Source organism: Phaseolus vulgaris, chromosome 10 (genome assembly GCF_000499845.2).
Source record: "Phaseolus vulgaris cultivar G19833 chromosome 10, P. vulgaris v2.0, whole genome shotgun sequence".
Lineage (NCBI taxonomy): Eukaryota > Viridiplantae > Streptophyta > Magnoliopsida > Fabales > Fabaceae > Phaseolus > Phaseolus vulgaris.
Window position 1 is genome coordinate 38,984,939 of NC_023750.2, and position 12,464 is coordinate 38,997,402.

At 31.7% G+C, this 12,464-nt stretch overlaps 2 protein-coding genes across 6 annotated transcripts; one reads left to right on the forward strand and one right to left on the reverse strand.

Annotated features, from left to right (window-relative positions):
* Nucleotides 1-355: 355 nt before the first annotated feature.
* Nucleotides 356-6,482, forward strand: LOC137818572 (GDP-Man:Man(3)GlcNAc(2)-PP-Dol alpha-1,2-mannosyltransferase). 2 transcript variants are annotated; one of them, XM_068622079.1, is made up of 7 exons: nt 356-900; nt 2,155-2,441; nt 2,811-2,997; nt 3,301-3,369; nt 3,483-3,676; nt 5,832-5,941; nt 6,044-6,482. In XM_068622079.1, the coding sequence occupies exons 1-7, from the start codon at nt 613-615 to the stop codon at nt 6,286-6,288; spliced, it is 1,380 nt and encodes a 459-aa protein (XP_068478180.1). In that variant the 5' UTR covers nt 356-612; the 3' UTR covers nt 6,289-6,482. The 2 variants fall into 2 exon arrangements, with proteins under 2 accessions (XP_068478180.1, XP_068478181.1); XM_068622080.1 differs by having other exon boundaries at nt 510-900; nt 1,256-2,441.
* A 3,671-nt stretch (nt 6,483-10,153) lies between these two features.
* Nucleotides 10,154-12,456, reverse strand: LOC137819535 (putative RING-H2 finger protein ATL21A). Of its 4 annotated transcripts, none has more exons than XM_068623417.1 (3): nt 12,255-12,456; nt 11,706-11,867; nt 10,154-10,886 (listed from the first exon to the last, which is right to left on the reverse strand). In XM_068623417.1, exons 1-3 carry the CDS (start codon nt 12,376-12,378, stop codon nt 10,435-10,437), a joined length of 738 nt encoding a protein of 245 aa, XP_068479518.1. In that variant the 5' UTR covers nt 12,379-12,456; the 3' UTR covers nt 10,154-10,434. The 4 variants fall into 4 exon arrangements, with proteins under 4 accessions (XP_068479518.1, XP_068479517.1, XP_068479516.1 ...); XM_068623416.1 differs by having other exon boundaries at nt 11,706-11,873; nt 12,255-12,454; XM_068623415.1 differs by having other exon boundaries at nt 11,706-12,126; nt 12,255-12,443.
* Nucleotides 12,457-12,464: the final 8 nt, after the last annotated feature.

Consider the following 12,464-nt stretch of genomic DNA (forward strand, 5'->3'; position numbering starts at 1 on the left):
ATACCCTTCATACTTGCCAAAGAGACCTCCATTATATCGGACGTAATATTGAGGAAGATCCTAACAACATTCTAAAGATATTCTAACGCTTAAATTAACTTTTTCTTATATATTTGAGTTATTATGATTTTATCTACCTTCTAAACATTCCTTAAATATTCTATTTACATTTATTTAGGATAGACTTAATTTTAGATATTTTCTTCAAGCCTAACCGATTAAACCTTTTAAAGTATATTTGTAAATGAATATATTTGTTAAACACATTCTACGACATTTTTTTTCTTCTTTTTTTGAGACCGACAAGCCGATATAAATTAATCCTACAAATAGATGAGGACAAAATAATTATGATGAGGAGAGAAACCGAGCGGTATAATTTATAAAATAAAAATATATTAAAAAATATATAAACATATTGCTTCGCATTATATTAACTCGATAAATAAATTTATCAAATTTTAGTTTTCAACTAATTACTTAATTTTTGTTTAGCTAAATATTTCCCTATTCTATGCTTTGGTGATTGGTTATGCACCGATAAAAGATGAATTCCTCGTTGGATCCAATTTGTTGAACGATTATGAAGCTTTGAACATCTGCCACTGCAAGATGTTGACGATGATCATTGTTGCGCTCATCACGGCCATTCTTTTTGGATTCTGCATTGCTCCAGTCAACGGCAGACGCCGGAGGAACAGAGCCGTCGGGTTCTTCCATCCGTACACTAACGACGGCGGCGGCGGGGAGAGGGTGCTCTGGTGCGCCGTCAGAGGCATCCAAGAGGAAATCCCTGATCTTGACTGCTATATCTACACTGGAGATCATGACGCCACCCCTCAATCGCTGATGGCTCGAGCCCTCGATCGCTTTGGGGTCACGCTCCTCTCTCCTCCAAAGGTACCTTCTTTTCTTAATCTCTTATCTGGGTTCTTATTTTTTTCTGTTTTTGGATTGTGGGGTTTTGTTCATCTTTCGTTTTCATTGTGACTTCGTATAATTTGAAGTGGGTTTTTCAGTTGTAGTAACGATAAGAGAGTGGAATATTATAGAATGCTTTTCTGGGTTCGTAAGTGTATACTTTGTGTATGTTAGCATATTACTCAACCGTGGTTGTTATTTTATCTTTCAACTATTCCTCTTGTTGGTTCGGTTATTACTGCACTCATAACTCATGAATTTAATGTACTTTATTTTCTGCTAAAGAATGAGTGGATTAGGATCAATGGATCTAATTTTCCTTCTATAAGCTCAGGTGAAGCATTGAGTTTACTTCAAAGTCTTCACAACATTGATGATGTATTCCATTCTGTTGGGTGGATCAAGCAACAGGACTTTCCCTAGTATCAGGACTGCTGCAAAGAATTCTAAAGTAGTTTGGGATTTAGGTGGAAGGAAAATTATGGGAATAGATCTGGTAAGCGTGTGGAAAAAGGGTCTTTCTGGGGTAGTCCACCGTGGATTAGAAATATGAAGTGATCAGAGCTGTACTCTTGAAAGAATGACTCAAAGCGGTGTTCTGTTTTAGTACAGTAGTGGACCAGAAGATACTTTATGAATGAACTGAACTATGTTCAAATTACATAGACGCTCTGTTCGTAGACCCAGGTGATTCTAGAATTGTCTGGAACCTCACGTTGCTCAATCAAGCATTTATTGTTTTGCTAAAGTACCTACCAATGATGTAGATTCTAAGGCTCAACTATTTAAGCTCTCAATTTACAAATAAGGGCCTGATTATCCGGAAAAAAAAAAGAGGCCATTCCTGATAGCTTTGCTTCTTGTTGGACTATTCTGATGATACAAAATACGGAATTCTGAAGGGAAGAAAGCCAATACTCTTCATATACAACCGTAAGTTGCAAACTGATCTTGGACCTTTGGCTCCTCTTGAACTGTATTCCTCACTTTTAGGTGGAAGTGAGCCAGAGAAAGGTGGTAAAACATAGCATTGCTTGCTTAGCAGGTTTAGTAGACGATAGGAAGGAGGGGATGAGGGATGATTTAGCCATGGAATAAGATAATGTGATGATTATATAATGTAAAGAAATATTGTTGTGATGGTATTTTTTTTTTTTTGGCGCCAATTGTGCAAGAATATACTTGATTTGTTTAGAAGCTTAAACCTGTGTATCTTGTTATCCTGGTTTTCAGGTGGTTCATTTGTACAAGAGAAAGTGGATCGAAGAAACCACTTATCCGCACTTTACAATGATTGGTCAAAGTCTGGGTTCTATGTATCTTGCTTGGGAGGCTTTGTGCAAGCTTACTCCTTTATATTACTTTGACACAAGTGGATATGCTTTTACATATCCATTAGCCCGGTTGTTTGGATGTAAAGTTATTTGCTATACACATTATCCTACTATCAGTTCAGACATGCTATCTCGTGTTCGTGAGCGCAGTTTGATGTATAATAATGATGCCTTAATTACAAAAAGGTTTGATTTCTTCAAACTATCGGATTTGTACATTTTGTTGCCACTTATAGTCTAGTCATACTTCACAAGATTTCCTCACCTGTTAAATGGTATCAGTTCTGTCATTTCAATATGACTTAAATTTGATTATTATTCCGCATCCAATTTGTTTTGCGCCCAAGGGTAGAAGGGAATCAATCTTTTTAAAAGTATTTTGGTATAGAAATTGGTAAAGTTGAAGCTTTTTCATGTGAAAGTTCACCTTTGCATGCTTCCCCATACTCTTCAGTGCATACACGCTTCAATGCTATAATTTGCACTAAATTCACAATCTATTTTGTCTCTTTCATGTTTTAAGGAATCTAAGAGTTTTTTTTCTTTTTCTTGCAGTGTTTGGCTTTCAAGATGCAAGATTGTCTATTATACATTCTTCAGCTGCCTGTATGGGATTGCAGGATCATGTGCACACCTGGCTATGGTCAATTCATCTTGGACCAAATCCCATATTGAAAATCTTTGGAAAGTTCCAGATCGTATTAAGCGAGTTTATCCTCCTTGTGATACTTCTGGACTCCAGGTTTGCAATTTGTTATTTATAGTCCTAGAAACATTATTGTATTATCTAGTTCATGTTTTTCATATTTCTTTGGGTTGGGTGGATAGCTTTCCTATATTGCTTGTTACTTTGTGGCAGTGAAGTCTGTTATGGTCTGTTTCTTCTATGTGTCCTCCTGGTGTAGTATCTGTATCTTTACCAAATGTTTAAAACTTGAGTTTAATGTCAACTCTCAATATGAGGATGATACTATGTGTGTTTGTGGTTTTCTTTACATAGTTCAGTAATCACCAAGAAAATCTAACAGGTGAGCAATATAAACAGGTACTTCCCTTGGAACGATCAACAGAAATTCCTGTAATAATATCTGTTGCACAATTTCGACCGGAGAAGGTGGGCATATTCCTATGAATCTTGTGAACAAAAGGTACAACCTTTTTATGTGGCTCGTTTGAGCCTTTGTTAGTTAAACCAATTTGACATTTTTTTTTTTCATTTAAATGTAGGCACACACTCTCCAACTAGAGGCTTTTTCAGCTGCCATTAAGAAATTAGATCCTACCTTGCCAAAACCTAAGTTACAAATTGTGGGTAGCTGTAGAAATAAGTCAGATGATGACAGACTTCAAATGTTAAAAAAGAAAGCAATTGAGCTGAATATTAGTGAACAAGTGGAATTTCACAAGAATGTAACATACAGGTTAGTCCCAGTGGATTTTCAAATTTTCCTCCCTCCTTTTAATTTTAATGATCATAAGAAACATTTTCTCTGCAGTATAAAATACTTAAAAAAGTTATATTTTGTTGAATGCATACCTTTTGTCCCTTAGTTAATGGCATATGGTAGTTACTAGTCCGGCTAGCTGACTTGTGCAAATTCAGACATTTTTGTTTGGTCTTATTTATTATTATACTTGACAATCTATTGGATTATCTACTGATTAACTAAAGAAACTTTAAATGAAATGGTAAAGCCATAAAGAGATGGCTGGACACCACCTATCAATTTACTATGTTTAATACCATTTAGACTGCAAAATTGGGTTAGAGGGAGCAAGCTCTAAACAACTATTGACAAAAGTGTTTACGAAATTGAAAGAGATTAAAGTAAAAACAGAGCAAAAGCTAATGTTTCACTGAAGAATCCATAGAAATTCTCAGCAAAAAAAATGGAATCTTGATTGCCCTTGGTTTGTTTTCCTAAATCCAAATTTCAAGCTGATGTTTAAAGTTTCCAAACTTAATTAATAGCCAATACCTAGAGGCCTCCTTTAACTGACTTGTAGCTCTTTACCATTAACCAATCACTTACTTTAAATCCATAAAGAAAAATCCTAAACTGTATAAGGAATTCCTCAAGTGAAACCACATAACTAGCAACCTCTATTTTCTGAATTATACAAGGATGTGGTATTTATCATAAAAAGTAAGGACATGTCATAGTTTCCCAATTTCTACTCGAACATCACAGCAATCCACCAGTATTGAAAGCATTAAAGTTGTGTCTGATCTATAGCTTTTTTAACCATCTTTTCTCCTTGAAAGTAAAAGTTTCTCTAATTTAGCTTCTACAAAAGCCCTGTTAAAGTTAACTTTTTAAAAGAGCATTTTTTAGAGAAAAATCCAAAAAAGTTGGGCTGGATCTTGAGGAAGTAGAGATATTGCATTCAAGCCAAGGAAATAGAAGATCAATTACTTGATCCAATGCAAGTAATGTCAGAACTGTAAGAGAAATCAGCTAAAGAAGAAATGGAAGAAAGAAATCTTTAAGAAAATTTGTTTTTCAGTGGGTGTCTCGAAGATATGAAACACTCCCTGTATGAGCTGTTAGATTTAGGAGTTTGAATGATGACAAGCCAGAATTGACCTTTTCCTGTTTGTGAACTTTCTTCCCGTGCATGTCATCAACATTCCCACAAATAATCTACCTAGATCGAATAAAAAAGGAACTTAAAAAAATTTCATTTTAATGAAGGTAAAGAACCTAACTTGTTAAAACCCACTCAAATGACTTAAAAGTGAAACCATAAAAAAAAGAAACATTAAATGAAAAACAGAAAGTTTGGTCTAAGGTTGGTTTAGCATATTTTATCAGCGTTTTCTTAGAAATAATATTGTGTTTAACCATGTTATCTGCCATATTTGTTCATCTACATTTTAGCTGTATAAAAAGCAGCCTTACTTGTGCATCATTACTGGAAACTTAATGTATATGATTGTATTTATCTTATATGGCTAAGTTTTGTCATTAGTTATGTTGGAGAGGAGTAGGGATGTTATCAATATTTTAATTTATAAAGCAAGTTAGGATCCTTAATCTAAATTTTTTGTAGTAGGAAGGATAAGTCTGTGTATATAGAACCATTTTGGTAGGGTATTTCACAGTTTTAGTGAACTAATTCTGTCTCTCAGACTATATTATCCTTACGAGATTAGACTGGTTAAAATTTTTTTTTTTTTGTAATTTTAAAATCATCAAGATCAATTGCCAAGTTGATAGGCTGCAAAGACTTTCCTTGTAAGAAATTTCAGTTGTTTTTGTTGGAAATAAGCAGTTTGGAAAATAATCCTTTGTACATGGGTGTTAATGAGCCTTTGAACTGGGTTGAGATGCACATTATGTGGCTGGGAAACCACCTGAAGAAGTCGATTGCATGGATCGTTAATTGGGTTTTGAATTAGCCAAGAACTCTGGATAAATGACTAACAATTCTTTCACTAAAATTAGTTTATCACTTTTATCACATGAATTCATTTGTGTAGCTGTCTATCAATTGTTTAGATTATATTTGTAATTTCAGAACCTAAACTTCAAAAGATGTCCTCCTACTAATACATATGATGCTTGCTTACAGAGATTTGGTGGGACTTTTAGGGGGTGCTGTTGCTGGCATTCATTCAATGACTGATGAGCATTTTGGCATTAGTGTTGTAGAATACATGGCTGCCGGTGCTATCCCAATTGGTAGGCTTATGTGCAATTTCACCTTTTGGCAAATGTACCTTTTTTTGTCTATATTGGCATCTCTTGCATGCATTAATTATTCTTGCAATATTTGCTTGTCAGCTCATAATTCTGCTGGCCCAAAAATGGACATTGTGCTAGATGAAGATGGACAGCAAACAGGATTTCTTGCCTGCACTGTTGAAGAATATGCAGACGCCCTGGTGAAGACAGTAACTATGCCTGAGATGGAGAGACTTAAGATGGCTGCAGCTGCAAGGAGAAGGGCAAAGAGATTTTCTGAGCAAAGGTTTTATGATGACTTCAAAGCTGCAGTGCGTCCTATTTTATGTCATGTTTCTAGGTGATGGTCTAGATCTAGCATCAAATTAGCATGATTGTAACCTGAGAATATATACCAAGAATTTTGTTACACTGTCCTTTCTTACTAGATGGTATCTCTTGCCCTTTCTGCCAAATAGTAGATAACTTACTTGTACAGAGCACCGTTGAAAGTTGAATTTTTAGATCTTAAAAAGTAACCATTTACTTTTTTCTTTCATATTTACAATTCTTTCTTCCAAAAGGTAATTGTTGGATAAAGTTTTATTGTCTAATCCTAGTTATCCCTTCATCGTGGAAACATGTTTTGTTATGTGTTTGTAAAGTGAAATTCGAAAATCCTTAGTATAATGTTTGATTAGTAAGATGGAATCCTCACATTTTTACTGTAAATTGTACTATTTATACTATATTTTTTTAAACTGTTAAACATATTTAAAATAATAGAAACGAAAATATAGTTTTTTAGTTTTTAAAATTTTATCAAACTAAATAAGTACATACTTTTTTTATCAGTAAAACATCATTTTCTATTTTTTTAACTTTTATCTCTTTTTTATTATTTTTAATACTTTTATAATTTTTATTGTATTTTTCAAGTTAATTTATATTTTTCCATATTTTTAATTAATTGTAAAAGATTTGGTGTTGAGAGTAGTATAATTTTGACCTCAAGGCAAGAGCAATATGAGTGTTACGTTAAACGCGTTTTATGAATAAAAGCCACATAATCAAACACCATCGTAAGTGTAAACAAAAATACAAAATAAAGCAAAGAATTATAGTCCCAATACTTTCATTTTTCTGCCTAGTTTTGAAGTTCATTCTATTCATCACGTATATTTTAAGACATAATAAATATTAAATTTCTTTATAAGATATCAAACTATAGATAACCCACAATGTTTAATATTTATATAAATTTTTAAATTTTAATTATTAAATAAGTTTGAGATGTATAACAGCATATAGTTAAACTTATTAAATTGTTATTTTTAAAAAGATAAATAATGATTGTAGATTTTTTTTTTATTAAGATATTGAACCAAATACACAAATCACTATCCAATGTATAATGATATCTAAATAAAAATCAAATCTAAAACATATTATTACGTATTGAATATTTGGTGAGTTGTGAAGTTTAATAACTTATTCAATATTATATATACTTATATATGTATATACATATTATTTAATTATTGTTTTTGTATAAACTACTATGAAGAAATAATGCTTTAAAAGTTAAATTTTAAAAAATACTAACACGGTACACAATCTAATCTAACACATGTTCATAAAAAAAATATAAATTTTAACAATTTATCAAGCAAAACCTGGATCCGTGATATTATTAAAATCTACTTATATTTATTATTCTTGTTTTTTTTTAACTGTTATATAGGTAAGACAGTTATTTGATTCAAAATATTGTAATTTTAAAATTTAATTAATAAATATTTAATGTAGTTTTAATATTATTTATTTATGTTTGTCTTTCTTTCATACAAATTTGTAATTTATATTATTTTTATTCAAAATTATAAATGAAACCCTAAACCTCTGCAAAGAAAAATTATCTTTTGCTCTCGTACAAATAGTATTTAAGTTTGTTTACCTTAGGAAGTTGTATATTGAGATAAAATTATTCGTTGGACAAACTAGAAATAAAAAGACATTACCAAAAAGGTTGAAATAATAGTGAATATATTTTATGGGAATAATAATAAGTAAAATTTTGACAAAGTGTAATATAATATTTATGTAGAATAAAATAACAGCTGAAACACATTTATATATATAGAAGTTGTATGTAAAACTTTAGGGGCAACAAAAATACTAATTAAAAAAAATCATTTGTATTTAATTTCCTAATAATCTTTCTTTTTAATAGTTAATTTAATATCAAGTACTTGTATTATATAATTTCCTATCCTCGTTTAACTTTTTGGATCCTTTTTATATTCTTCACATAACTCTTTAGTGTTAATCTTTACTCAAATTGTTTCTAAGTTTTAACTACATTATTCCTTCTCTTCATCATTTTTTTCCTTACATTTTGAATACACGTGAAAAACACATTTTCAGATGAATCTATTTTTGTCAAAAAAATTGAAAATTCTAAGGTCAACTTAGAAAGTTTGGGGGTAAGTTTAGAATGTTATTTACCTTTTCTTATGGTTTTGTTTGTGTTTATTTAACATTAGTTGGACTGTTTCTTCCTGCACCTCTATATCTTCTTCTGTCACCTTCATACACAATATGAAAATACATTTTTATCCTCCTTGTGTCACCTCATACAGTAGTTTCTGAATTATATAATCCGAAAACTCATTTGAAAAAAGACTTCCGAATTATATAATCTATAAAGTAATCATGCATCTGAAAAAAGACTTTTAGATTATATAATCCGGAAGCTAATTAACAATTTGAGAAATGACTTCCAGATTACGTAATTCAAAATATTATAGAGGAGCATTTTTGGAAATTCGAAAATTTATGGATGTGAGAGAAAAAGGTATGGGGGTGCAGGAAGAAACAGTCCATTAGTTGTTCTGATTTTTTTGTTTTGGGAAGCCGGAGAATGCACGTTGTTGGGCTTATGTGGACTGAATAGTACTCTTCGTCCCTTAGGGTATTGCATTCTGTACCCCCATAAAATTTCGAATCTATCATCTTGAAAATAAATTATCAGTAGGTTTTCATTTTTGCACTTTCAGTTTCACTTTAGATTTGACATTCCAGACCATTAAAAGTAATATTTTTGTTTTTAAATTGTACATTTTAAAATATAATTTAAAATACAAAATTTGTATTTTAAAATGTATAATTTAAAATATATATTTTTATTTTATATTATGAAATGTGTATTTTTAAATACAAAATTTATATTTTAAAGGTTGATTTCAGAATGTATTTTTCATTTTTTATAACATATAATCTGGATTACATAATTTGTGTTATGGAATACATTTTTTATACATTGCGAAATATGTTCAGAAAATATAGAATGTGTAATCTATAATGTATTTTTTTGACAATTTTATCATTTTTACCACCATAGGGGTGCAGCATGCAACTCCACATTCTTTATCATTGTTGGACTTGTTATATTTTTGGCAAACTCTTCTTGCACCTCCATAGATTTATTTTGCACTTCCATAAGCATGAAAATTTTCATTTTACCTTTTTTGTATGGTAAATCTGAAAGTCATTATTTTTCTAAAAAGAAGTTTTCATATTGCAAATCCGAAAGTCATTGTTTTTATAAAAAAAGGTTTCAAATTATACAATAAAAAGTCATTATTTTTCTTTTGGATGGTATCATTCTGGATTGTGCCATTTAAATTCTTTTAATAAAGAAAAATAAATTTTGGATTGTATAATCCTAAAGAAAAAATAATTCTGAATTGAATAATTCAGAAATAAAAAATGAGTTATATATTATGTAATTATGAAATTATTAACAAAAGAGGCCAAATGGAAACTTTTATGTTTATGTTTATGAAGGTACAGAGCCTATATTTTTTTCCACTGTGGTATATTTTATGAGTCCCCAAACTAAATGAAAGATATCTTGTAAAATAAGAATTATATTTTAAGATATCTCATTTTAAAGTGAAATAGGATGCTCGAGGATTTTTATATGCAGTAAAAAAATCCCCTTTATATATAAGCTTCGCTCTATGCTAGCTGTTGTGTTTAAATAAATGAAAGGATATATCAATTGCGAAAACTTTAAGTTGTGTACGCAATTTTATTTTATTTTTGATTAATTTTAGTTACTATGGATAATGTTTAATTAGAATAATTCTTTTATAATAAAATCCTTTTAGAAATACATTAATAAATGCTTTTCATAGCAAAACTCTGCGGAAATAATTACAACACTGAAAATAATAATACAGCCTTGAATAACGTAACTATCAAACTCAATTTTTACATTTGAGTTGAAAGTTAATGGTTAAAAAAAATTATAAATTCATTCAGGTGTACATCTTCTATATCTGAACATTTAATAAAAGATTAAAAATATCAACAGATAATTATTCTTTTTGCAACACTAACTTAACACATTTTTTGTTTAAATTCTCACACATTACCAGTGTATACATAAACATTGATCTTGCCAAGAATGTGATTCATCTGCGAAAGAAAATCCTTGATGATGTTTAGGGGTTAATGGAGGTAACACGAGGAGAAGGAGAAGGAGAGGGAGAGTTACGACAAACTGGGCACGTGGTATTGATGCGCAGCCACTCGTCTATGCAATCTGCATGGAAGCAGTGTTCGCATTCAGGAATACATCGTATTGTCTCTTTGCTATTGTACTCTGATAAGCATATCCAACAGCAACCATTGTTGGGTCCAGGGACTCTTCTACTCTCTCCAAGCACTACCTTCTCATAGGACTCAATGGTGGACTCGTCCAAACCAGTGGTAACAATCTCTGGTGCTGGTAATATTGTGGCTGGTGCAGATCTTGCAATAGCATTGTTACGAATGTTGGTTAGTCTGTCCTTGTAGCACACGCAACATGCCATCACAATTGCAAAGATTGCTGCTGGTCCAACAACGCTTAATGTAATGATTCTGAAGATTTGGATTCCTTGTTTTGATGCACCTGAACATTAAGCCAGAAAGAAAACACAATATATAAGATTGTCTGTTTTAGAATGGTTATTAATTGTGAAATCTGAAAATGGGACTGCAGAGGATCCTTGTTTGTTAGGAAATGTCATCAGTAACAGCAAATCGATTGATAGAGAGAAATCTTTGTCCTAAGAGTTGGGCTGCTTTAATCCAGCTTTTGATATTATAACCTAGAACAAAACACTATTCAATTTGAACCTACAGATTTATTCTTTAGACTGTTAAAACTCAGTACCAAACCTTTGAAATATTAGTTTTGACTCGAAGAAATTTACTTAATATTGTTTCTAATCATTTTTTTTCAAGTCAAGCAAGTTATACATAACGTGAAACAAATAAAATGGAGTTGTTTTAATTTACTCTAAAATCTAATGAGTACCAAGTAATAATTGAATAAATAGGATTGACATGTACCATACATCTATAAGTGAAGATAAATTTAACCTTTTGAATGCAGATATGCACATTACACTTGCCTGTATCTTGCTTTGGATTTTTCTAAAAAAAAGCATTATTTCCCTTGGTTTTAATTTAATGTCTGCATGCAGTTCTAATAATAAAGTCAACTACTCAAAGGTAAACAAAACAATAATTAAGCAGACATCGTGAATACCACGTAAAACCATTGACCAAAATATTTTTTCCCAGTAACTTCAACATGTGACCAACTATGATAGATAGCACTCCTGTGATAATCACTTAAGTTATTTCTTTTAGTTCTTTGTACATGTTACGTCATCTAGAGCTTCGGTGTATGAACTTTATGTAAATCCATATAAAAGATCTTTACCTGTTTGGTAAGAGAAACAGAAGAGTTGATTGTTGTTGTTTCGATCAAACCCACACAATTGTTCTTGTGCTTCACAATATCTACAGTCAGGTCTATCCCATGTTAATGCAAGATCTTCACTAAACTCACCTTTGAAATTACCCTCAAAGCGCTGCTCTGGTCCTGCAACTGGGACAAAAAGACTGGTAATAACATGGCAAGATGCAGGTAATGGATTGGGCAAACTAAGTGAGAGGACAGCTGATACAAAATGTGTGGAATTACTGAGGCAGTCAATGGGAATGAATTGTGATCCTGCGTTCTTTAATGGGCAGCTTAAGAAGGTGTAGTTACGAGTAAAAGTGGGACTAAAAGGAGAGGCTGAGACATTGAGGCTGAGAAGACGTTTGGGGAGGCAATCATCTGGGTCGTAGACTTGTATCTTTTGTGTGAGGTAGTTAATGTTGCGCACGTAGAATAGCCCAGAATAAGGAAGTTTTAGCACTGTTTTGCTATTATTCGTGCAAATTAAGTTGAAACCAGGATAGCCACAATAAGGATTTTGCTTACCTTCTTGTTGAAAGGGGAAACGAATAATGATACCATTGCTGCCACAAAAAGAAAATCGGCAATCACTAGAGGCATATATGACAGGAAAGATGAAGAAGGGAAAAAGGACTTCTAAGATGCCCATTATTTTTGAGATGTAAAAGTCTTCGGTAGGAAGGGAACGGACATGGTTATAAGAAGAAGAAACTGTATTTTAATCTTAAAGTCTAT

Coding starts and splice junctions, on each gene's coding strand:
- LOC137819535 (XM_068623413.1), bottom strand. CDS start 12,378: ATGGGCATCTTAGAAGTCCTTTTTCCCTTCTTCATCTTTCCTGTCATA. Junction 10,887..11,705: donor CTGTTTCTCTTACCAAACAG/GTAAAGATCTTT, acceptor CTTAATGTTCAG/GTGCATCAAAACAAGGAATC.
- LOC137818572 (XM_068622079.1), top strand. CDS start 613: ATGTTGACGATGATCATTGTTGCGCTCATCACGGCCATTCTTTTTGGA. Junction 2,998..3,300: donor GTGATACTTCTGGACTCCAG/GTTTGCAATTTG, acceptor CAATATAAACAG/GTACTTCCCTTGGAACGATC. Junction 3,370..3,482: donor CACAATTTCGACCGGAGAAG/GTGGGCATATTC, acceptor ATTTAAATGTAG/GCACACACTCTCCAACTAGA.